Source organism: Apodemus sylvaticus, chromosome 8 (genome assembly GCF_947179515.1).
Source record: "Apodemus sylvaticus chromosome 8, mApoSyl1.1, whole genome shotgun sequence".
NCBI lineage: Eukaryota > Metazoa > Chordata > Mammalia > Rodentia > Muridae > Apodemus > Apodemus sylvaticus.
In genome coordinates this window covers 60,467,164-60,493,491 of record NC_067479.1, presented here as the reverse complement: position 1 = coordinate 60,493,491, position 26,328 = coordinate 60,467,164, and the positions used below count along the sequence as shown (strand labels likewise).

Sequence of the window (26,328 nt, the reverse complement as noted above, 5' to 3'; positions counted from 1 at the left end):
GACTTCTGCTCCCACCATTGTCCACAGAAGCCCTTTGAGAACCTCAGGTCTATTGCACCAGTCTCCTGCACCAACTCCCCAGTTCCTGAAGCATCAAAGCCAGGGTTTTTAGAATGTCCAACAAAACTCTGTCAGCTCTCCTGCCCCAAGCAATTCCCAACAGCTCACTCCCCTTGGCTCAGTAGCAGGCACACAGCCCTCTGCAGCCTAATCGCTCTGCAGACTCTTTCCTTGAGGCCATCTTCCTTCTGCCTAGAACTCCTCTCTGGAGTGTCCTAGCCAACTCCTTCAAGTCTTCATACAACCCAGACCTTCTCAGTGAGGGAGCCTCCTGGGCCACACCCTATTCCCTCTGGTAGTTCTATTGGTAATGTTTGAGGCCCCTCCGATCTGTTTCCCATGGTGGCAATAACATCTGTCTCTTAGTTTCTAAACAGCTGTAAGCCTGCATGCAGAGATGATAGAGAAGATAAAATCGACACAATGGTTCAAATAGTTTCCATGATTGTTATTTAAATAATTCAATATATTATTGATTACTTATTTTAATGAATTTATACATCTTTGGCTTATTTGGCCTTCTTGTTTGGCTATAGGATTTTTTTTCCAAGATTTATTTATTTATTATGTGTAAGTACATGATAGCTGTCTTCAGAAAAGGGCAGCCAGAAGCATCAGATCCTATGACAGATGGTTGTGAGCCACCATGTGGGTGCCAGGATTTGAACTAAGGACCTTTGAAAGAGCAGTCAGTGCTCTTACCAGCTGAGCCATCTCTCCAGCCCCAATTATTTTTAATGAATGAATAAATACTCTTTCTTAGTTCTGAGCCTTACTTTCTAATGTAAAATGTGGACGCAGGCCACAAAGACAAAAGCCCTCAATAACTTTTAAAGATGTAAAGGAACCCTGACACCTGAAGGTATGAGAGGCTAACAGGCAGGGAAACAGAAGAGACAGAGCTGGCAGAAGGCGGACTGTGTGGCTTGGTGGAAGTCAGGAACTTGTTTCTAGAAGATATAAAATGGCTGAAAGTGAGCCTGCACATTACTCCCTGGGTCCTTCTCTTCATACTGACTGGAACTGCTGGCTCCAAGCTTGCCAACCCCGAACTCAAAACTTCACACTTCCAATCTTCTAACATCATGTCAATAAACACCTTAAACCACTCCAATCCTTCCTGCTTCTCCCTCTACAAAACCACACCCAGCGAGTGTTGACCAGAGCTGTGGTGAGCCAGGCCGAGTCACCATAAAGGCCCTGATGCTGTCACCTTCCAAACCTTGCCGTCTCAGGAACTCACTTGGACATGTGTCCTCATCCCACCCCAGACGATGTCCCCAGTCCTTTATGGAGGGGTTGTAGCCCACCTTTCTGTCTGGCAGGTCTCCCGCTGTGAAGGACTTCCTGTTTCGGGATGGTTCTCAAAATGTCAGCCGCCCAATAAATCCCACCATTGTTTCTGTTGATTTGTGCTCGTTATTCTTTGTTTCCTAGATTCATGACAGAGGTGGAGGGTCTGTCTGTGAGGGCATCTCCACAAAGGTTTAAGTGGGGAAGAGGGTCCATTTTCCATGCACTGGGAGATTCTTTCTGCTTACTCACTGTAGATGTGCTGTGACCAGTTACTTCAAACTCCTGCTGCCATGGCTGCCCTGCCGTGATGGGCTGTACCCTCAAAACTGTGAGTCAAAATAAGCCCTCCCTTCCTTGTGCCGCTTTGTCAGGGATTACATCACAGCAATGAGAAAATTAACTACTACAGCATGGTCACACTATACTAGGCTATCCAATAAGATAATGGCAGGTCAGGGCTGCTGAATTCACCCCTTGGTGACCTTGGAGTACTGTGACCTTGGGAGGTTTGGGGAAGGGCACTAGCCACATTGGAGTGGGCTGGAGAGTAAGTGCACCCAAATATATGTGCAGCTCTTACAAACCAACATTAAAAAAGACAACTATCTTCTCCATGGAAAAATGGAATCTGACTATAAATATGCAGTTCACAATAGAAAGGCCACGAATAACCAGGCACCATATGAAAAGATGCTCATCTCACAGGCTCCAGGGAAAAGGCAAACAAAATGTCCAAGAGATGCCAGGGAGATGGCTCAGCAGTTAAAAGTGCTTGCTGCTCCATCAGAGGATGCAAATTCAGATCCCAGCACCCCATCTCACAAACATGTATAACTCCAACTCTGAGGGAGCTAGTCTCTGTGGGCACACACACACAGAGAGATGCACCCATAAATAAAACACTAAAATAAGTCTGTTTATGAAAAAAATTATGAGTTCATTATTCCATAACTACTGGCAAGTATTTAAAGTTTGCTATCAAGTATTGGTATGAAGTCATGGGAGATGGGATCTCCTCGGGAATGGCTCATGGGAATCTAAAATGAACAGTCCAAGGCTCTGTCAGATGGTCAGCAGGTTAAAAATGACTTCCACCAACCCTAACCACCTGAGTTCCCCAGGACCCACATAGTGGAAAAGAGAGAACCAATTCTCTGGCCTCTGACCCCCACACTCACATGCCTTGGTATAGATGACCATACATGTGGGAACACACAGAGAATAAATAAACAAAAGTCTAATTTTAAAATTTTGAAATGGACAGTCACGTACGAAGGCCACCTGACACTATCTATGATAATGTAAAATGTCTTTATCCTGGGACCCAGAGCACGGCTTTCTCACTCTACAGACTCCACCCCATGGATTCAACCAACGTCAGATGAAAAACAATGTTATATTATTGCTGATGTGTACCGTGTAGGTAAAGCTAAGGTGGCCAAGTCATCACAGAACACCTATGGAGTGGCCTTCTTCTCAGGACCCCCTAAATAGTGCATTACAGCAATTTACATTGCAACAAGCATTGTAGGTCATTTACAGCTGGTGTGAAGCAGGTATGCTGTGTGCAGGTTCTATGCACATAAATCATTATGTAAGGGAATTGTACTTTTGTGGGGTTTACCACTGACCTTTTCATTTCACTATCCTAAAAACATCCAGAAGCCAGAAAGGGGAGAGAGAACATAAATATAAGCAAGGCAATATGGTACACAAGATGACAGTGTCATTGTGAAACCCATTTATTTTCAGACTGAGTTTAAAAGGTTGGAGGGGTGTGTCCAGAGACTTATTTGTCCTGTGTGCTGGCTAGATTTATGTCAACTTGACACAAACTATAGTCATCAGAGAGGGAAAAAATCTCAATTGAGAAAATGCCTCCATAAGATCCAGTTGTGGCCCAGCCCTTAGAGCATTTATTATTATTATTATTATTATTATTATTATTTTGCTTTTTTGGTACAGGGTTTCTCTGTGTAGCCCTAGCTGTCCTGGAACTCACTCTGTAGACCAGGCTGGCCTTGAACTCAGAAATCTGTCTGCCTCTGCCTCCCAAGTGCTGGGATTAAAGGTATGCACCACCACTGCCCAACTGAGCATTTTCTTAATTAGTAATAAATGAGGGAGAACCCAGCTCATGTACATGGTGCCACCTCTGGGAAGGTGGCCCAGTTCTATAAGAAAGCAGGCTGAGCAAGCCATGTGGAGCAAGCCAGTAAGCAGCACTCCTCCATGGTCTCTGCATCAGCTCCTACCCCCACATTCCTCCCCTGGCTTCCTTCAGTGTATACAATGTGGATACATAAGCCCAATAAACCCTTTCCTCTCTAACTTGCTTTTCCATCATGGTGCTTTGTTTTTGTTTTTGTTTTTGTTTTTGTTTTTTTATTGCAGCAATAGAAACCCTAAGACAACCTGAAAAGCTTTATAATGGTTCCAGAAGCTTCTAAACCTAGATAGTTCCATTCAGGGAGTAGTTACTACATGTTCCATGAAAACTTCAAACTATACTCAATTATACTAAAAATACCACAGAAGTTATTGTTTAAAAAAAGAAAAGTCAAAAAAAAAAAAAGAAAAGAAAAGTCATTGTAAAGATATCTTTGCTGGTGTGCTGCAATGAATCCTCACTGGTGGAGACCACGCAGTGATGGCGGAGTTCTCTGCTGATGGACAAGCTCAAGGTCAGGAAGTAAAGCACTTCCTACATGGAAGTCTCCTGTGGGCCTTGAAGGGAGATGGGGCATGAAGGGGAAGGGGGCAAGGATGGACTATGACTCACAATGAAAGACGAAAGATTGTTCTTCCTGATTGTAACACCCTGTTGAGACAGAAACTGTACGTCAGGCATAGTGATGCACCTGAGAAGTGGAAGCAGTCAGATCAGATGTGGAGGGTCATCTTCAACTACATAGCTAGTTTAAGGCTAGCCTGTGCTACTTGAGACCTTGGAGGGAGAGGGAGAGTAAGAGAAGAAGGGAACCACTCTGCAAAGGATATGGTCCCACCTAAAATGGGCTGGGTCCTCTAACATCAATTAACAATCCGGACACTCCCCTAAAGACATGCTTACAAGCCAAGCTCATCTAGATAATTCCTCATTAAGGCTCTCCTACCAGAAGATTCTGTGCTGTGAAAAGTTGGCATTCAAACCCAACCATCGCATTGATCAGCATCATCTAAGGTCCTCTTGTCATGTGGTTTCCAAAATCAAAGTTGTCTTTAAAACTCCCTTTCACCAAAGTCCATAATCAACACAGTGCGAAAGAAAGCCATAGAAAAGGTGTTTGCAAATTGTGTGTCTGTTAAACGGTCCCTAATAGTTTGTATGTGAACACACTTCTGTAACATAGTAATTGTTCAATCTAACTCAAAACCTGTCAAGGGAGTGAACAGATAATTCTCTAGAGAACAGATGTGAATGGTCAGGAAGCAGTTGAAAAGATTATGACACCACCCACCCATTCAAATCATTAGGGGACTGCAGATCAAACCCACAATGAGATGCCACCTCATGCCCACAGGGATAGCTACTATCAGAATAAAAGCCAAAACAGCTGGGTATAAATGTACACACCTGTACTCTTACCTCCTAAGGAAGCTGAGGCAGGAGGATCACTTGAGCCCAAGAGTTTGGAGCCAGAGTTGAAAACACAGTGAGACTTCATTTCAAATGAGGAAGAGGAAAAGGAAGAACAGGAGGAAAAAGAAGAAGAAAGGGGAGGCAGAAGATTTTTTTAAAAGTCATAAGTTGGGAAATAGGAACCCTTTACTCTGCTACTAAGATAAAACAGCATACCTACTGCTGAAACCATTTGGTGGTCTTTTAAAAAAACTAAAAACAAGGGCCACATAGATGGTTCAACAGTTAGGAGCATCTGTTCCTCTTGCAGAGGATCTAAATTCGATTCGTAGCACCAATATTGAGTGGATCCACCCAAGCTCTAGATCTAAAGATCTGTTGTTTCTGGTCTCTTTGGGCAGTGCATTAATGTCAACATACCCACACACAGAAACACACACAAATATATATCTGAAAAATAAGAAAGCCCTGGAGAAATGGTTCAGACATCAAGAGCATTGACTGCTCTTCCAAGGAACCTGGATTCAACTCCCAGTACCCAAACGGTAACTTACAACTACCTATAACTCCAATTCCAGAGGGTCAGACACCCTCTTCTGGCCTCCGAGGGCTCGAGGCATGCACATAGTGCACAGACCTATGGACAAACAAAATACCTGTACAGATCAAGTAGGTTTAATAATAATAAATCTTTTAAAAATGAAAACAGAGCTAGAGACATGACAAAGTTGTGTTTGCCCAGCACACACTAAGTCTTGGGTTCAATCTCCAGCTGCACACACTGGATGTGATGGTGTGTGCCTGTAATTTCAGCACTCAGGATGTAAAGGCAGGAGGTCCCAAAGTTCAAGGCCATTTTTGGCTACATAGTGAGTCCAAAGCTCATTTTGGACTTAGGAGACCCTGACCTTTTTTTTTTTCTTTTAATGCGTTATTTTATTTACTTACATTTCAAACGTTACCCACTTTCCAGTTTCCCCTCCATAAACCCCCATCCCATCCCTCCTCCCCCACAAGACCCTGTCTTATTAAAAAAAAATTAAAAAATTAAACACAGCAGTGTTATCAAATGATCCAGCAATTCCACGTCTGGGTAGGCAGAACTAAAATCAGGAGCACAAAGAGATATTTTTGATACTACATTCAAAACAAAATTATTCATCATGTCCACAGGTGGTGAATGGATAAACAAAATGTGGTTGGAGGGTGGGGGTGTGGCTTGGTGGTGGGCGCTCACCTAGCACAGACCAGACCCTGGCTTGGATCCCAGCACCAGGAGAAAAAGAATGAAGTCTTAGCAGTGAGGTAGTATTCAGTCAAAAGTTCTATCCATACCCTAACACAAGTGTACCCTCAGGTTGTCATGGTGAGTAGAAGCAGCCAGTTACAGAAATGTGACAGTGCAGCTATGACATACCCTGATGCTGAGACCAGCAGTACCCTAGGGCTGCCAAGTCCAGAACTGGGCTGTGCCTGAGGATGCTCAGGAGGGATAAAGCTTTAGATCTGCAAACTGCAAAGAGTTCTGATGAATAAGGAAATGTATGCTTGTATATGTCACCATCAGCTTAAGTCATCACGATGATGGATTTTGTGTTATATATGTTTTACTCTAATAGAAAAAAATCACGAATGCGGTTTTCTGAATTTAATAGTTTTAAATTCCTCTTGTTGATCTCCACATGCCTCATGCTACCCCTGGCATCCCAATGTTGTTTGTTTTGAAAGCATTTTCCCCCATATTAATAGGGGTATAGCTTATGTGCGCACATTAAATTTTCAGTTTTATTAATCTATGGTAGGTATTAAATATTTTCATATATTATATAATTAGAAGTGCATATATGCAGGGATAATGAAGGAGTCTTCTTTATATGAGCCGATCAGAAGGTAAAAGGTTCATTATTCTGAGCAAAACCACACAACACTGGGGCATCCAGCTATTGTAAATGAATTTCAAAGCTCCCTGAGGACTTAGTGATTTGACATGATTGCAGGAGGGATTTCCGGAGCTCCAGGGTAGATCTGTAGACCTAAACACAGCCAGGGACAATGCAGCAAAACCAGGAGCAAGAAGAGAGAGTCAAGTTGGATTTGGTTAAAATTAAAACGTGTGTTCCTCCAAGAGCACTATTATTAAAAAAAGGTTATAAAGTGGGGCTGGAGAGATGGCTCAGAAGTTAAGACAGCCCGGATGTTCTTCCAGAGGACCAAAGTTTGGCTCCTAGCAACCATGTTGGGCAGCTCACAACCACCAGTTGTAATCCCAGTTCCAGGAGATCTGACCTCCAAGGTCACCTGCACACATGATACACAAACCCATCGGCACATGCATGCACATAAATTAAAATGAAATGAACCTTTGAAAAGGTGGAAAATAACCCAGGAAAAGGAAGAAAATATTATCAGAAACCATATGCCAGGCTTGAAGGGATAGCTGAGGGATGGAGAGCTTTGTTGTCATGTGCAAGTCCTAGGTTTGTTGGCCAGAACTAACACTGAACGACAACCACACTCTATCCAATAAAGAGGCAGGACCTGGGGGTATGTAAGGAATTCGTGTTACTCAACAACTAGACAAGGACTCAAACTTAAAAACAGGCAATGAACACCCAGCAAACACAAGAGTGTGTAACTGGGAAAGGGAATAAAACCACCAAAAGGTTCCACAGAAAGAGAGAAATCACTGGTGTTGGAGATATTCCACAGACATGGGAGCTCTCCAACTTGGGCAGACCTAAAATGTAAAGGAATGAGGATGTTCCTAAAATAGCTCACCTAGAATTGCCACAAAGCCCAGGAGTTCTGCTCCAAGGTAGAATCCCCCCAAAAATCGAGGATATGGTTTTACTTTGAGAAGAATGTGACTCACCAATTTATTCAGAACTGCCAAAAGGCAGAACTGTCCCCAATGCCCATTAAGGGACAAATGAAAAAGCATGCAAAATGAAGCATATTATTGAGCCAGTAAAAGGAATAAAGTCCTCTGCACACTACAACATGAACCTTACCAATAGTGAACTCATTAAGAGAAGGAAGAAAAAATGGCCACATGCTGATTCTGTGAACACAAAATGTTCAGAATAGGCAAATACGCAGAGACGTTCAAACAAATCCATGATTGTCAGAGGGTCTAATAGAAGTGTCTACTTACTAGACACAAGGTTTTATTTTAGGGCAATGAAGCATTTGGAATTAGGCAGTTTGGGCGGCATCCACTGAACAGTAAAAATGTAACTTTTATGCTATAAAAAGCAAATAGGAACAGCAGAGCTTTCTTTCCGATCCTTTAGTGGATAAGAAGCCTTGGAGATACAGGCCCACTCAATGGCAGCTCAAGACCATGACTGTGGACCACACAGCTCTGCGGCTGCAGAGCCAGGATAGCAGTGGGCTCTTCGTGCAACCTTCTTACTACCGGGCAGGTCTCTGGGAATCCAAGCTCACAGGTCTCATGTATATCTGTTCAAAATCAAACCCAGAAGCACCTTTAAGGCATGGTTCTCTCTCCTCAAGGCCAGGCTTTGGCTCTTCAAAGCCAGGCTTTCTCCCCTCAAAGCCACACACTGGCCCCTCAGGTTCTCCCCCTCAACTGCAGGGCTTTGGCCCTTCCACTGAACCACCTGGGTGTGGCTTTCTGCCCATGCCACCAAACTTCTCATAGGTAGAAAAAAACTCAAGTGCCTGGTAATCCCCACTCACCCACCCTCACCCCTGTCACTACTTTTGCAACAATTTTCTCTACACTCACATATCAGTCATGACTGCTGAGGATTACATGTTTGTGTCCCTCAACAATCCATGTTAAACCCTAATCTCCAAGATTGCATCACAAGGTGAAACTTCTGAAAGATCATAAAGGTGGAACTGCCCAGTGAGATTAACGTCCTTATAACAGAGAGCCTGCTCCACCAATGAGGAATATGGGGCAGTTCTCCCCTGGTGGGGCGTCTGCATGCATCTTAATCTTAGACTTCAAGAGGGCACAGCTGTGAGAGCAAATGCCTGGTGCTCTAGAAGCCTAGTCTCTAGTAATCTGTTACATCGGTCCCAGCTGCCTTAGACTATTATTGCCAGCAACTAGGAAGGGCAGACTGTCATCACAGTGCTCTAATCTTAGAAAGGGGTGTCATTCATGCTGTTCTGACTTGGCCTGTGTCCCAGTGGTAGTTGAAGATATTTCTTATGTTTAAAAATAAATGGACAGAATATCATCCATTAGGGGCACATTCATAAAGACAAATCAATAGTCCATTTGATAAATGACATTGAAGAGTGACTAGTAAAAGAAATGTAGTCACTCAGACTATTTTTGCGATAACTATTATTTTTGAGATGGGTAGGAAATGAAGAATACAAACAGTAGCTCAGAGCCTGGCGTGATGGTATACACCTTTACCCCCAGCACTTAGGATGCTGGGATGGGAGGATCACCAGAAGTCCAAGGGTAATCTAGTCTACCCAGTCCAGGCTAGCAAGGGCTACATAATGAGACCTGTCTCAAAGAGCTAGAGATGGGACTCAATACATCCTAGTGATTACGAAGTTCTCAGTTGTCTGGTTCTGGATTCAAATCCTACCCTTTACACTTCATTAGGAAGTTGCTTTTAACTTCAGACACTTTCATTGCAAAACAAGGGTCAAGGATGACATTCATAAAGTCAATGTAAGATTAATAAAACAGAACAGACAAAGCATTGCCCCAAGACCTGCACCATAAAGCTATGATGCTCAGCAGGATGTAAGGACTCTCTGAGAGAGAGTTGGAAGAAACCCAGGGCAGGTTAGGACAGCTCCAGCCCAAGCCTTGTCTGTGCACTTCCCAGATTAACCATGTCTCCAAGGTCACATGGGTAAACACAGTGACTCTCTCCTTCCTGATTTTCTACAAGGTGAGGACACATCTATCAAAGGCAAGGTCTGAACATGAAGTGGAGATCCATGGAGATCCGTGGAAAGTCACAGGTGAGAGTCGGGATGTGACTTGTAAGTAATGGGTGGGTTTCAAGGGAGGCTGTTTATTTGTTTTCTTATACGAATTTATACATTTCCCTATTCAGAGAACATTCCTAGTTTTGAAATATATTAATGTCATAAGTCATAGAGCTAGGGTTTGTTAAAGATTAGATCTCTTAAAAACTTTTAAATCATATTTATTTATCTATTTATTCACTTATTTCTTTATTCACTTATTTATTTATTTCCTTTTTGTACGAGCAAGTGTGTAAGCCACAACAACACGGAAGTCAGAAGACCACGTGTAGGAGTTGGTTTTTTCCTCCCCATGTGTGTGGGTCTAGGGATTGAACTCTGGCAAGTGCATGTACCCAGTGAGACATCTCACCGGCTTGAAAAATTCCATGTTAGACTCACACTTACTACGTGGCCAAGGCAGACCTTGAACTCCTCATTCTCCTGCCTCCTTCCCAAGTACTGGGGCTGCAGGTGTGTGCCAGAACATCTGGCTAGTAACAAGGCTAGGGCTAGACAGTGACCTAGAGAAGAAGCCTCCACCCTCGTCACAGAACTGCCAACCAGGGTCCAGGGGTGAAGTCCCTTCTTCACGCTTAAATGACAGAGTCTCATTTGGGCTGGGCATTCAGGGTAAAGACACCAATAGTGTTCAGACGGTGGTCAGTTCTGACTCTTCTTCCCTTATCAAGGAAAGGGAAAGATAACTTGTGCCAAAGGACACCTGAAAGCAGTTGCCTTGGCATTGTCAGGGCTACAACGGTGACACAGCCCAGCCTTAATTTCTAAGGCACGGAATCTGTACACTGTGCAACTTTCAAACAGTTGGGGGCTGGTCTCGATGGTAGTAAGCCAATGGCCGTTGCCTTCCTCTTGAGTGGCTGTGGAAAGATAGCTGCAGCCGTTTAACAAGCAGGCTGTCCTTCACCTCAGGCTCAAGGTTAGGGAATCTTATCTCACCTAAGCTTGATCTTACACGTCTTCTTCCTACAATTAATGAGTTAACTGCATATCTACTGACTGAACAAGCCTTTTACTAACGATTTGTTGTAATTGTTAAAATTCTAAAACTGCAGTTAAGCATTAAAAAATAAAAAAGACTGGGAGATGGTTCAGTTGGTTAAGTGCTGACCTTGTGAGCAGATCCACCAGAACTCACATAAAAAGTTGAAAGTAGTGACAGCACTGGGGAGGAAGGAAGATTACTAAGTTTCAAGTTACTGGCCTGGATCTAGGTTCCCAGCCAAACCTCCACCACTCATCTGTTCTCACACAAGAATCTCAAGGGCATCTTGGGTATCAGCCATTGACACAGAGGTGGACCACCAGGATTCCTCTGTAATGATTATTTAGGGGTGCTGAATGGAAGAGTCAAGAACAAAGGGAAAGAGAAGGAATTTAGAACGTGGTGCCCTTCAAAGGAAAAGGGAGTAGAGAAAATGGGATAGGGAGTTGTCATGGAACACTGGGGACCCAGACCTAAGGAACAGTCAACTTGGGGAGAAGCAATGTGGACCCAGAATGTAAGGGAATATTAAAAAAACATTGTATAACATTGTATAAAAAACATTGTATAGATGTGGTGACTCTCGCAATCCAATGGATGCTGCTATAAAGAATACCTAAGTTGGGCAACTTATGACAAGGATGTTTTCCTTGTTCTTTATTTTATTCTATTATGTATTTATTTATATGCATATGTACAGATATGCATGCATGATTATATATGTGGGGTTGTACATGTACGTACATGTGTGTGAAAGCCAGAGGTAGATCTCAGGTATCCTTCCAGAGGGCATCCATCTTGGTTTTTGAGACAAAGTCTCTTCATGAGTCCTAGGGATTGCCACTTTGACTAGGGTGGCTGCCCATGAGACACATCTTCCCAGCTGTGTCTTCCAGCTCTGAGATTAACACACACACCACCACCATAAACCATTGCTTTGTTTTGAGACAGCATCTCACTATGTAGCTGTACTGGCTGGTTTTGTGTGTCAACTTGACACAAGCTGGAGTTATCACAGAGAAAGGAGCCTCCCTTGAGGAAATGCCTCCATGAGATCCAGCTCTAAGGCATTTTCTCAACTAGGGATGAAGGGTGGCACAGTGTGGGTGGCACCATCCCTGGGCTGGTAGTCCTGGGTTCTATAAGAAAGCAAGCTGAGCAAGTCAGAAGCAAGCCAGTAAGCAGCACCCCTCCATGGCCTCTGCATCAGCTCCTGCTTCCTGATCTGCTTGAGTTCCAGCAATGTGGAAGTGTAAGCTGAATAAGCCCTTTCTTGTCCACTTGTTTCTTGGCCATGATGTTTGTGGAGGAATAGAGGCCCTGACTAAGAGAGTAACTGAACCCCAGAAAACCAAATGACCCTATTTAAAAAATGGGGTACAGAGCTAAAAAAGAATTTTCACCTGAAGAACTTTGGATGGCTGAGAAGCATCTTTAAAAATGTTCAACATCATTAGTCATTAGGGAAATGCAAATAAAACAACCCTGAGATTTCACCTCACACCAGTCAGAATGGCTAAGATCAAAAAACACAGGAGAAAACAGGTGCTGGCAAGGATGTGGAAAAAGAGGAACACTCCTCCACTGCTGGTGGGGTTGCAAATTGGTACAACCACTCAGGAAATCAGTCTGGCGGTTCCTCAGAGAACTGGGCACATCACTTCCAGAGGATCCTGCTATACCACTCCTGGGCATATACCCAGAGGATTCCCCACCATGTAATAAGGACACATGCTCCACTATGTTCATAGCAGCCCTATTTATAATAGCCAGAAGCTGGAAAGAACCCAGATGTCCCTCAATGGAGGAATGGATATAAAAAATGTGGTATATATACACAATGGAGTACTATTCAGCCATTAGAAACAATGAATTCATGAAATTTTTAGACAAACAATGGAGCTGGGGAACATCATACTAAGTGAGGTAACCCAGTCTCAAAAGATCAATCATGGTATGCACTCACTGATAAGTGGATATTAGCCTAGAAACTTGGAATACCCAAGACATAATCCACATATCAAATGATGTCCAAGAAAAACGGAGGAGTGGCCCCTGGTTTGGAAAGACTCAGTGCAGCACTATAGGGCAGTACCAGAACAGGGAAGTGGGAAGGGGTGGATGGGGGAACAGGGGGAGGGAAGAGGGCTTATGGGACTTTTGGGGAGTGGGGAGCCAGGAAAGGGGAAATCATTTGAAATGTAAATAAAAAATATATCGAATTAGAAAAAGAGAGAGAGAGAATAGCTGAAACTGTTCTGGAACATCTTAAAGATCAGGCTGGTCTTGAACTCACAGAGATGACCTTCTGCCTCTGCCTCCCAAGTGCTGGGATGAAAGGTGTGGAGCGGGATGCTCAGCGCACACCTGTTGTTTTCTGTCTTCACTGAGGATCACCTTGGTCCTCATGTTTGTGCAGCAAGCGCCTTATCGACTAAACCATTTCCCCAGTCCTAAGTGAGAATCACACTTGGTGCTTGGATCCAGAGGCTGGGAAGTCTAAGATTACACCATGAGCCTTCATCATTGCCATATGACATGGTAGAAAGCATCACATGGGCAAAAGAGGAAACGCCACACAACTCTAGCGTCTCGGGCCCCTGTATCACTCGTGTTGACAACGTAAGGGTAGGGTGCTCCCATTGGCCTTACTTTTCAAGATGGCACTACACTGGGATTTAAGTTTCCTATAAACATCTTATGGGACACTTCTGAGCCACACCATGATGCTGCCAAACTCGGCAGAGCTCTACAGAGCCCATTCGGTGGCGCCTTCCCTGGACCAGGCGATGGTTACTTCCCCGGCTTGGTAGTCGTCTGCACAGGCTGTTCATGGTTAAATGAGCCCCAAAGTTCCTTGCAAAGGGCTCAGGATACAGCATCCTAGGATGAGAGGATTTTTCTGACCTAATCATAACTTCAGTAGAAGATAGGGATGCTAGGAGAAAGGGTGGGGCTCAGAGACCCATGCCCACTGGTGAGCAGGCCAACTGCAGTGGTTAAAGCCCTAAATGTCCTCCAAAGGTTTGTGTATGAAATCTGGGTCCCTGGGGAGGTGCTACAGGTCTTTAAGATGTAGTGTTTCATAAGAAGTCCCAACATCATTGGTCAATGTGGGTGTGCCCTCAAAGGAGGATTATGCACTGTGTGTGTGTCTGTGTGTGTGTGTGTGTCTGTGTGTGTGTACCTGTGTGTGTGTGTGTCTCTCTGTCTCTGTGTCTCTCTGTGTCTCTCTGTGTCTCTCTGTGTGTGTCTGTCTCTGTATCTCTGTCTCACTGTCTCACTCTGTGTCTCTGTCTCTCTGTGTCTCTCTGTGTGTGTCTGTCTCTGTATCTCTGTCTCACTCTGTCTCACTCTGTGTCTCTGTCTCTCTGTCTCTCTCTGTGTATATCTCTCTCTGTCTCTGTCTCTGTCTCTCCCCCTCTCTCTCTCCCTCTCCCTCTTCCTCTCCTTCTCTCTCAATGTCTACCCCCATTGCCAAACCCATAAGGCAACCTGATCTTGGACCTGAACTTCCAGAACCAAGAGACTGAACGAATCTATATTTTTTTACTTCATAAGTCCCCCAGTCCGGATTTTTGTTATAGTGATGTGAGGGTTACAAATACTCCAAAACACATGTTGTTTTGCTCTTTATCCAAAAAGGCTCAGGTCCTTCATAGATGGGAATCAATATAACTTCGTTGCATCCCAAACTGGCCTCTGGGAAATACATGGGAAAGAGAAGCAACAAGATAGAAGCTTTCCTTATTCTTAACCCCTCCACTGGCTCTGTCAGGGCAAACCACTCCTAGTGCTTTCTGGTTGTGGCCTGTTCACACTGTGAGTCTCGCTTCATAGTCCCTAGGAAGATATCCACTAGCCCCTTTCTTCTCCTGTAAGTGACGTGGCTAAGGAACCTGTTCTGGCCCTTTCTTAGCCTTTCTAGAACAGTGGGATTCATGGTGTGGTAAGTGAGCAAATTGTTCTTTTTTTTCTTTCTTTCTCTCTCTCTCTCTCTCTCTCTCTCTCTCTCTCTCTCTCTCTCTCTCTCTCTCTCTTTCTTTCTTTTGACAAGATCTTGCCATGCAGCCGTGGCTGACCTAGAACTCGCTGCCTAGCTCAGGCTGCCCTTGCACTCATCAAGGTCCACCTGCCTCTGCCTCCACCATGCTGGATTAAAGGTGTGCACCATTATGCCCAGCAACTCTGACCATCCTTAAGATTCCTTACAAACACAGATTCAAGAGAGGAGAAGGGAGCATGTCCCATTCCTTCCACTCTTCTCTATGCCAGGGCCTATAGAAGAATGCCCCAAAGGCTTGGTGGCACCCTGCTCACAAGCTTTATACAAGCAATAATCACCAATTCTGTCAAGAGCAAGCAACTGAGCTTTCTGAAGTCACCATCATTATACATATATGCACAGCCTCTTGTGAAACATGAAAAATTCATACCATGTAAGCACCAAGCTGGGTAAGTGTCCCTAGTTATGAATGACAAAAGCCCAGGAATGCCCCTTTTGTGATAAATGAACCAGAGAGAGCTGCACAAAGGCCGAGCCAGAGTCAATGTCTAGAACTAATGACCAGGAAGCTGAGGAAGAGATGGATTTCCAGGGTTGAAACTACCTAGGGATCTGGTCTGGTGCTTTTGTCTGCAATTGCCCCTTCCCTTTCATGTGCCTCAGATTTGCAATTTAGAGTTTCTGTTAAATTTAGGGTGTGTTCCAATAACTGTTCCTGGTTCTCCAGCCAGGAAAGCTGCCTTTCAGCATAGAATATTAATATGCTGCCTTTGTTGTACTGAGGTCACATCATTTGCCACCGTTACATGTTCTCTTATAGATAGATCCTCCAGGGGTGGTTCTGTTCTCTCCAGGCTGTTGGATGACCCTCATACCTTGCCTACTTTAGAGTGCTCACTCAACCTCAGTGGTTTGTGATCTTGATTTCACCAACATGTTTCCATAAAGACTCATTTTATACTTACCCAGCTTTTAGTACAATATTGAAACATTCGGTTAAGGATGTAGCTCAGGGGTACAACACTTGTCTAGCACACATAGTCCCTGGGTTCAAGCCTCAGCACCACAAAAGAAAAGAAGATAGATAGATAGATAGATAGATAGATAGATAGATAGATAGTCAGGCAGACAGGCAAACAGACAGAAAGACAGAGCAAGCTGGCAATCATGGTGGTTCAAATTTATAATGCCACCACCCAAGAGGTACTGAGACTGTCATAAATTCAAGTCCAGCCTGGACTACAAAGCAATACTTTCTCAAAAGAAAGAAGGAAAGAAAGAAGAAAGAAAGAAAGAAAGAAAGAAAGAAAGAAAGAAAGAAAGAAAGAAAGAAAGAAGGAAGGAAGGAAGGAAGGAAGGAAGGAAGGAAGGAAGGAAGGAAGGAAGGAAGGAAAGTCTATTTTAATTAATCAGCTGGAACAAAACAAGCGTTTTGGATTTAGATTCCAGTTGCCTCTTAGTGAAATAAAAATATAAAGATCAGAAGCTGGATGGGTGTAAAATAAATGAGTACTTGCTTCAGCTTTCAGAAATAAAAGGACACCCCTGCCACCTCCTTTGGAGAGAAGTGATCCTAGGAAAGTCCAAAGCTAGCTCTAGATCGCTCTGATGTGTCAGGAAAGCAGGCGGCTATGCCCCGATCATTTCCCCCAGAGCTGTTCTCTGAGGCGGTCTCTGAAAGCTGGGCAAGCCCGCAGTGAGCATGTGCAGACCATCCCCAACTTCTCCAGTGGCTTTCTGAAAGGGAGCGCCTTTGGGACTAGCCTTCCTCTTGCCCTAGAAGGGAAGGCACAGGGGATTCAATATAAAGTCATTCACAGATTGGTTTCTTATCTCCACCCCGAGCATGAGAGAGAAGCAGCAACCACGCATGAAGCACTGTGCACTGTAAACGATCAGTTGAGGCATTAAAGCTGTGAAAAAAATATTATACGAGTATAAATGTCACCCTGAAACGGAGGGAAATGTGTGTGAAAAGACCCCTGGACTTGAAACGTGCACTGCTGGAAATTACTGGACCATGCCAAACCTTTGCCTTGACGAAGGATACCACGCTAGCCTTCTTTGTCTCACTATTAACACAATCAGCGAGTCTTGTCTTCAAATGTGAGTCTTCCCTTCCACCCTCATTTTTCCTTTCCCTTTTGGCTCTTTAGATATATATAACCCACATAGTCTCTCCCCATTCCTAAAGTGCCTCCTATACGGCGCTGGGGAAGCGCTCTGGGAAGCCCTTGCCTAGACACTTAGCAGAACTTTGTTCTCCACATGGGCTATCTAGCTTTCCTTGGTGACATCACAACCTCCCGGACTCTTAACTGGCAGCGGAACTCATCCAGGCAACAGTAAGAGGCTCCGGGCGCTGGCCGTGGTCCTGACCTCCAAGCTCAGGACCATCGCGCTGAGCGCACTCGAGGCGGGGACCTTGCCACATTGAGTAGACGTGTAAGCCCCTGTCCCCACAGATCCAAAGGGAGTCTTCTAGCCTTCACTGCAGCCTTCCACCGCTCTCTTTGAGCTGCATCAAAAAAAAAAAAAAAGGGTGGGGCTCTGAGCCGCAGCTGCAATCGGATGCCGCCCGGGAGGATTTAAGAACAGCACAGTGGTCCACCCCAATCACCACTCGACGCCTCCAGCCCAGGGATCAGCTGGTCCCTGACGCGGGTTTCCCATCTCCCAGGCACAAGAAGGCTAGGGCAGCCTTTGTAGGAACTCAAACGCCCACTGGCGAACCCGTGCCTCGCCGCACCCTGCGCGGTGAAGGGGTGGGCAGGGCGCGGTGCGCGTGCAGATGCGGAAGGCAGAGCTCTTGGCGCCGCGTGCTGGCTGCCACGCGGGGATGCTCGATCCTCCGCGACAAGCCAGGGGCCAGCCCTGCGCTCTGTCCCCCCCCACCCCCACCCCCCAATACCAACCTGATCGTAGATGTTCTGCAGGGCTTCCTTGCCCGAGGCCCGCCGAATCTCCACCTTCCGGCTCGATTCAACAGATGGCTCCCCGCTGGCACGCCGGCTCTGCCGGTGCGGGTCCGGGCCCAAGTGGGCGACATCCCGCTGCTGAGCCACCACCTGCCCCGAGCCCCGGCCCACTGAAAGCGAGTCGAAATCAATGGTCTTGTTCTCCGAGGACCCTTCCACAGGGCAGAACATGCCGCAGAATTTCTGCCGCGGCTTAGGACTGCCTGAGCCCAGGTTTTTAAAAAAGGCAGGGACCTCTTCGTCCTCTGCCGCCTTCCCAGATTGCTTTCTCTCAGCCATGGCTCGGGGGGCTCTGGGGAAGATCCTGTCTGTTCGTCCGACCGTCCGTGGTTCCCTAAGTCTCCCTGGTTGGGTGTGCACTAGCCTCTTGCTGCAGCCGCGGCTGCCGCTCCCTGCCTACCGCAAGGTGCACAGAAAGGATGGAGGGCTGGCGAACCGGCGACCCACCCCTCGCGGTCCCTCCTCCTGACCCCGCTTTCTCCCTCCCTGCCCACGCCCCCCGGCGCCGCCACGCCACCTCCGAGCAAAGTTGGATCTGAGCGGGCGATCGCTGCTGCAGAGGATGCCAGTTCCCGGCAGCGTGGGGCGGGGCGGGGCGGGGCGGACGGAGAGCCGGATCAGGAGGGAGGGGACAAGGAGGGAGGGGACCCAGAAGGAGGAGACGGAGAAGGGAGGGTACGAGGGGGTGGGGGGCGCCCGGAGCTCGCGCTCCGGAAGTGAAGCGGCCACTCCACCGGCTAATGGACGCGCGGCAGACCGCTCTCTGCGCCAGGGTGAGTGTCGGATAGCTACAGCTTGGCAAGGACCCGAAGGCACAAACCCTGACCCAGAGCCCCTCTCCCCCACCTGCGCCTCACTGCATTGCTAAGGTGGCCCTGGGGCTCCCCTGGCCGCGGGTGAGGGCTGAGGGTTGGGGGAGCCAAGGGTCAAGTCTTCAGACTCTTGGAAACCTAGGGCGGGGAGGGGGGTTACCCTGGAAACAGCGAGATCTACTCCGGAATATCCAAGTATCCGGCACCAAAGCTTCAGTTTACCCACGACCTGGGAGCCAGGGCGTGCACTGCAAGGAGCAGACGGAAAGGAGAATGTTCTCCCTGCTTGCAGCCCCTGTTGTTGGGAGGTGGGGCTCACAACATGGCCGGGGCGGAAAAAGCAGAGGGGCGTAGCAAATGGCAGCGATGACCGAGAAAAAGCAGCAAGACTGTGGTGCAGCGGGGCATAGGAAAGAATGCAGGCTGCGGATTGCGCCTCAGCATAGAGATTGGGGACCCTCAACATTATCTGAAACGGCCGTGCCCTGCAGATAGGCCATTGCTCCAGAAAAGGCTCAGGATAGTCCTGGATTTGATATCTCCCACCTCCACACACACACACACACACACACACACACACACACACACACCCTGGTTACCCTCACTCCCACCCATAATGATAATGGTTGGGGGCTAAGCAGACTGAAGCACACTCGGACTCTTCTTGCTTTCAAGTCGCCCCGCCCACCTCCCCCGCCCCTGTTGCTCGCTGTGCCAGAGGCCGGCGAGTTTGCCTGATGCTCCTTCTCTAGGGTCGCAGTAGTTTGCAGGGAGGGTAGAGGTAGATTGCTGTTCAGGGGAGGGTTGCATGCTGTGAATTGTGGCCAGTCAAAGTGTAGGGATTTGGAGTGTGTTCGCGTGCACACGGTTCAGCCACGGCGGCCAGGTTTTGAGGCTTTTCCTTGCTTAGTCCCACCTCCTGGTCCTGGCTGCGATGCATTTAAGCCCCTCCTGTTTTTCCAGAGTGGCTGAAACCTGGTGGTGCAGGGGGGCACAGTAAAGAATGCAGGCTGCGGATTGTGCCTCAGCATAGAGACCTGCAGAAGTGTTGCCCATCCTTTAGGGGTTCTGGAGGGAGATCTGAGCATGCTCACTAAGATGGATGGGTTTGGTCTAGGAGAGGCAGTTTACTGCAGCGTGTTCTCACAGGGCGTTGTGACCAAGAAATCAGACCCATTGTCAGCCTTTGCTTGAGGAACGATTGCATGCAGATACCAACGCCCCCAGTTGCTGGAGCTAGCTTGATCGATGGAGTCACAGTATGTGCACACACACACACACACACACACACACACACACACACCATCCTGTGGGATCAGAAAGGTCTCCATGTGTGCAGCGCCTATGGACCTTAGCACCAGATGTTCTTGGCATTTTAATATAAACCTTCCACTGGAATTGTCAATGCTACACTAAAGCCCTGAGGTGAGGTCTTTCACCCTCCCTGCTTTCCAAGTTAGGACACCAGCTTAGGAGGCATTATGCCTAAGGTCATGTGTCTAGTTGAAGCACCCAGTAATTCCAGGCCTGTACCCCAAGATCCTGGTTCCTCCAACAGGTTATCCTGTAGCCCCTTTAGTGAGAAAAGTACAAAATCCTTGCAGTCTTCCTTCCGTACCGGAACATTTTCCTGGTGGCTCCTTTGTACATCAAGGGTGTTTCACTTACAGTCTTAAAATCTTTATTGGTTAACTTTCATTTTAGGTATCTGGGTGTTTTGCTTGAATGTATGTACATGCACCAAGTTCATGTGTGGGGCCATTGGAGGCCAGACGGAAAGTGCCAGGCCCCTGGAATTGAAGTTACAGAGTAAGCCAACCTGTGGGTGCTAGGAACCAAATCTGTGCTTCTAACCACTGGGCAACCCTCTCCAGACGTGTGGGGCCTGTTTTGTTTGTTTGTTTGTTTGGTTGTTTGTTTATTTGGTTGGTTGGATTTTTTTGGGTTTTGGGGGGGTTTTGTGTGTGTGTGTGTGTGTGTGTGTTTTCTTTTTTGTTTTTTTTTTTGTGTTTTTTTTTTTTAATTGAAGAGCATCCCTTGTAGGTCTGATTACCATTGGGTTAAAGGTCTCAAAAGCTAGCGGATTTTAGCATAACAATTTTTCTGTGATCTAGACATTTGGCACCTTGTGTTTGGTTGGGTGTGTTTTTCTTTTTTGTTTGTTCATTTTCTGTTTGTTTTGATTTTTCAAGATAGGGTTTCTCTGTGTAACTGCTCTGGCTGTCCTAGAATTCATGCTGTAGACCAGGCTGGCCTGGAACTCACAGAGTTCTGCCTGCCTCTACTTGCCAAGTGCTAGGATTAAAGGCATGTGCTACCACTGCCTCTCTCTATTGTTTGTTTTTGCTCTTTCTGAGACAAAGTCCTGCATGAAGCCCAGGCTGACTTCAAACTCCTTATGTAGCCAAGGGAGTTAACTTCTGATTCATCAACCTTCACCATTTACGTGCTGGGGTAATAGGTATGTGCCCCAATGTCTGGCTTAGGCAGTGCTGGGCTCTGACTCAAGGCTTTGTACAGAGTGACAAGCACTCTACCAACTGAGCTGCAGTCTTAGTCCTTTCCGTGCCCATTACATCTCTGTTCCCCCAAACAACTCCAAGCAGAAGAAGTTCACTCCTGCATTTTACAAGGACATCCCAGGCCTGGATTGGTCTGAAGTTCTGGGCTCCCATGCTGCCAGGCACAGGATGAGGCAGCATCTTGCTCTCCTGGTTCTGGCACAGTGGACCAGCCTTCAGAACCTTCCAGGAAGACTGGATCTGCTCCTGTTGACACTATAGTTAAGGCCAGCATCTGTGGCATATGGCCTCCTTCAGAGAGACAGGAAATGTTCAGGCCAAGGGGGAAGCAATGTAGCATCCTAACACACCTGCTCTGAGAGGCGTGGTCAAGCACCAAATTACAACATTTCAGTTGGCATACCACCCTATAAGAATGCACGGTCTAGTGATGGCACTCTGTGACGCTCAGCCAATTAGGAAGCTGCTTCTCTCAAGGCATCCTCATGGCTAAGGGACCACACTGTCACTAGGAGCACTCCCTTTTACATTCTCGGGTCTCCCCAGCCCTGCAAAGCAAGCATGTTTGGTGCACATATCCCTTGGCAATGAATATGTTTTCTGCTTCTGCCCTTTTCTCGATGGCCCAGTTAAATTTAAATGACAATGTCAATTTTTTTTGTTTTTTGTTTTTTTTGGATTTGTTTTCTTCAAGACAGGGTTTCTCTGTGTAGCCCTGGATGTCCTGGAACTCACTCTGTAGACCAGGCTGGCCTCGAACTCAGAAATCTGCCTGCCTCTGCCTCCCAGAGTGCTGGAATTAGAGGCGTGCGCCACCACCGCCCGGTGACAATGTCAAATTTAAAAGTCTTAGTTACTTCTCTATTTCTTTGACAAAGCACCATGACCAAGGCAACTTATAGAAGAAAGCATTTGTGGGGTCTTACAGTCTCGGGGGCTTACAGTCTCGGAGGATGAGTTCATAACCATTGTGAACAGGAGTGTGGCAGCAGGCAGGAGAAGAGAGCTCATATCTGATCCACAGCATGGCACAGAGATTGACAGTGGGAATGGTACAGGCTTTTGAAATCTCAAAGCCCATCCCCAGTGGCACACCTCCAAAATCCTTCTCAAACAGTTCCATCATCTAAGGACCGAGCATTCGAATACACGAGCTTATGGGGCCGGTTCTCACTCAGAGCACCACAGGAAGAGTTGGGTCGGTAACTTACCACATGTGGCCCTTGAAAAGCCTGGCCAGACACCACCAAAGAGGACTGACTCCTAACTCCAAAGTGTACTTTTTTTTTCCTGAGATTTGAATTTTCTCTGTTGCACCCATTTCTAAACACTCTTAGGTGTTTGAATGATTCTGTTTAGTTTTGTTTGTGTCTTCTTTGGAGACATGATTTCTCTGTGTAGCCCAGATTGACTTCAAACTTGCAGTCCTCCTGCCTCAACTTCACAAATGCTGCGTGTGCCAACAAACACAATTCAGTTGGATTTGTTTTTAAAGATGGTTCTCATGTAGCCCAGGCTGACCTCACACACCCTATGTGGCTAAGAATGATCTTAAACTCCTGATACTCCTGTCTCCCGCTTTCAAGTGCTGGGATTACAGGGCTGCACCACCATGCCCAGTTTGTATGCTGCTGCAAATTGAATGCCAGGCTTTCTAAAGGCTTCTTCTAGGCAAGCACTTTGCAAACTGAGAAGCATCCCGCAAACTATGTGGGCTTTTTCTTCAAAGAACTATAGTGACTCTGTTCTGTTTAGGATGTTCCATTAAATTCTGAGGGCTGTCATTTCTTTCGCCATTTACTACCCTGTTAGACCTTTAATAAGTGCATTCATCTTTGCTGCTAGATTTTAGGCCTAAAAACATGTTATTCATGTTTGTGTGTAACGGGACAGCTTGACTCGGCTGAAATTAAGACACATACACCCTATTGTATAGAGAGGTGTGTGACATCTTCCTGATCTAGAAGCTGAAAACTTGGCTCCTGATTCTTGAAAAACATTCTGGAACACACAAACAGGTATTTAACTACATCCCCTAATTTCATCTTTTGAATGGTGAAGGTCTCAAATCCTGCTCACTAGTGGGGCTTTCAGGGTGGAAAGACTGGATTTTAGCCGGTCCTCACAGGGGAAAAGTATAGTCGGCAAAGAAGGGGATACCAGAGTCAGGTAGACACAGGTGCAGGGGGAATCAGAGCCCTTGGTCCACCCCCAGTTCCACCCCAAACTAGAGCATGGGTGTGTCCTGGGAAGTAAAGGTCTGTGTGGTCAAAATGAGCCTGTTTCCCTAGGAGTCCTCCCCATCTTGCTGTGTGACTCCCCACATTGTGTTGGGTGCTAGAGTGGAAGCCACCACCCCACCACACTAGAGAGAGGCCAAGTGACATCAACTAGGAGATGGTGGGAAAAGCAGTTGTTCCAGGTGCCTCCCGGTGACAAGAGCCAGCACTGCATAGCTACAACCAGCCCTCAGAAACAACAGCACACCCATGGAAGAGCAACAGCCTACCCTACGCTGCAGGACCCGTCAGCCTTGCTGTGGGTCTGAAGACAGACAGGGAGTGTCTGGTTCTTGCTACTGGGTGAAGGGACAAGGCATTTGGTCCACGGGCTTCGAGCTGCTTGGAGACCAAGTACAGAAGCATATCCTGGGACAATGGCAGTGGCCCTGCTGGAGGAGTGGTGTAAGATCATGGGTGTTGATGTCCAGAAGTCACTGCTGGTGATTGGCATTCCAGTGGACTGTGGTGACCCTGAGATCCGGACAGTCCTCCAGGAGGTGCTGAAGTGTGTGAGCAGCTACCAGCTACTAGGCAAGATATTCCAGAAGCAAGCCCACACCAGTGTTGTCTTACTAGACCTTATGGAGGACACAGATATGTCTGTGGTCCCCAGAGAGGTGCAGGGAAAGGGAGGTGTCTGGAAAGTGATCTTCAAGACTCCTAATCAGGACACTGAGTTTCTCCAAAGACTGAACCTCTTTCTAGAAAAGGAAGGGCAGACAGTCGCAGGGATGTTCGAAGCCCTTAAGCATCAGGGAATGTCTCCAGCTACCACACTCTGCACACCCCCTGAGTTTTTGGTGGGGCAGGCAATGGTTCACGCCTAAAGGCCTCTGTTGCCTGTGAGGTACTATAAGCTGAGAGTATTCTCTGGGAGCACAGTAGATACCCCAGAGGAGGAGCCTTTTGAGGTCTGGTTGGAACAGGCCAAAAACAGTGACCCATTCCTGAGGCAGAAAAGGAAAGGTGGGTGACAGAGAGCCTCCGTGGCCCTGCCCTGGACCTCAAGCACATAGTACAGGCAGACAACCCTTCCATCAGTGCGGAAGATTGTCTGGAGGTCTTTAAGCAGGTGTTTGGGAGCATGGAGAGCCGTAGCACCTCACAGGTGAAATACCTAAAAACCTATAAGCAAGAAGGGGAGAAAATCTCAGCCTACATGCTCCGGCTGGAAACTCTGCTCTGGAGAGCTGTGGGAAAAAGGGCCATCCCCCAGAACATTGCTGACCAGGTAAGCCTGGAGCAGGTCATGGCTGGAGCCAATCTTAACAATGTTCTGTGGTGCAGGCTACGGGAGTTGAAGAACCAGGGCCCACTACCCACCTTTTTGCAGCTGATGAAGGTGATACGTGAGGAAGAAGAAGAAGAAGCCTACTTTGAACCTGAGAGAAGGGAGGAGCAGGGGGAAAGGGAGGGCTCTGGCCGCTAGGATAATTCAAGAAACAGCTGACAGATATTCTCATTCCATTCCTGATCTGGTGGGTATAGGGATAATGCTTGACAAGGCTAATCCCATTACAGTGGACTCTTCTTTAAAGTGGAGGACTAAAGTCAAACATTAAGACTCAATTTTTTTTTTCTTTTTTCTTTTTTTTTTTTTTTGTGTTTTGATAGGGTCTCACCTTATAGCCCAGGTTAGCCTTGAGCTGACATTCTTTCTGCCTCAGTGTCCCAAGTTCAGAGTTCTGGGATTAGAGAAATATACCACCACTAGATCCTCATCATGGTTTTCTTTCTGAGAAAAAGAAGCCTGGTGTTTGATGGACTCTAAATACATATCAATACCTAAACTCCTGACCTTTAGTTTCCTTTAAGTACACGAGAGTTGGCCAGACAGCTCAGTTGGTCAAGTTGCTTGCCAATCTCTTCTGAGGGACTAATAATGTGAACAGGAGATAGAAATTGGCCAGGCAGGGGCTGGAGAGATGCTCGTCCGTTAAACACACTTACTATTCTTTCAGAGGACTTCAGATCCCAGCACCCATGCAGTGGTTCACAACTCTCTATAACTCTTGTTTCAGGGGATCCAACACCTTCTTCTGGTCGTTTTGGGCACTTCACACATGTGGCACGCATGCATACATGCAGACCATACATGTAAAATAAAAACAAATCTTTAGAAAAAGCCTGGCTAGGCAGTTTCCAGGCATTCCAAAAGTTGTCCCTGGTTCTCTGGTCCATGAGTGCCACAAGGAGCTCTGATCTCCCATTGTCCCCTTCCTGAAGGTTATACTTGAGGGTGGGACCATCAGCTAGACACTGATCCTTTTGTGGATAGCTTTAGAATTAGGTCCATAGATTTTTTCAGGATAAAATGGCTTATATCTGTCCCCCAGTTTTAGCCCATCTCCTAAATGATTTTAGGGTTACCTCATCATAGGGGGAGTTTACAGTAGCCTAGATCAGGGCTTTTCTGAGTCTCATTAAGAGAAAACTATTGCCTTCTGGTCAGAAGAATGAAATCTACCTCTTGCCTAGGCAGAGGCCTACCATAACCAAAACATAGGGGTTAATCAAGTTGGGCAGGTCCATCCCCTGGCTAATGGACTGCCCATCAGGAAGGCAGATTCACCTAACTCTATGCTAATGAGATGGGATGAATAATTATCCCTTTAATGAGGTCATTCTTCTCCTTCCCAGAATCCCTGCTATCTATACAGTCACTACAGAACCACCATGAAATGTAATTTTTTCTTTTTCTTTTTACTGGCCCAGGCCTAAGTATGCGCTCCCTAGTACTTTGGACTGTTTCACTCTCTCCATGTGACTGCATGCTAACCCTCTACCTACTCAAAGGAAGCACGCCTTTCTT

The 26,328-nt window shown here is 46.5% G+C and overlaps 2 protein-coding genes across 2 annotated transcripts in view; one reads left to right on the top strand and one right to left on the bottom strand.

The window, feature by feature from the left end:
- Dpysl2 (dihydropyrimidinase like 2) overlaps window positions 1-18,179 on the bottom strand; it is a 107,162-nt gene extending 88,983 nt beyond the window's left edge. The window contains exon 1 of the mRNA XM_052191125.1: window positions 17,838-18,179. Within this exon, the coding sequence (XP_052047085.1) occupies window positions 17,838-18,179 (342 nt within the window). The remainder of the gene's footprint in view (window positions 1-17,837) is intronic.
- A 5,711-nt stretch (window positions 18,180-23,890) lies between these two features.
- On the top strand, window positions 23,891-24,966 carry Pnma2 (PNMA family member 2). Its single transcript, XM_052191130.1, is given in 2 exon segments — window positions 23,891-24,443; window positions 24,446-24,966. Coding segments are annotated over 2 exon segments (1,074 nt in total).
- The last annotated feature ends 1,362 nt before the right edge of the window (window positions 24,967-26,328 follow it).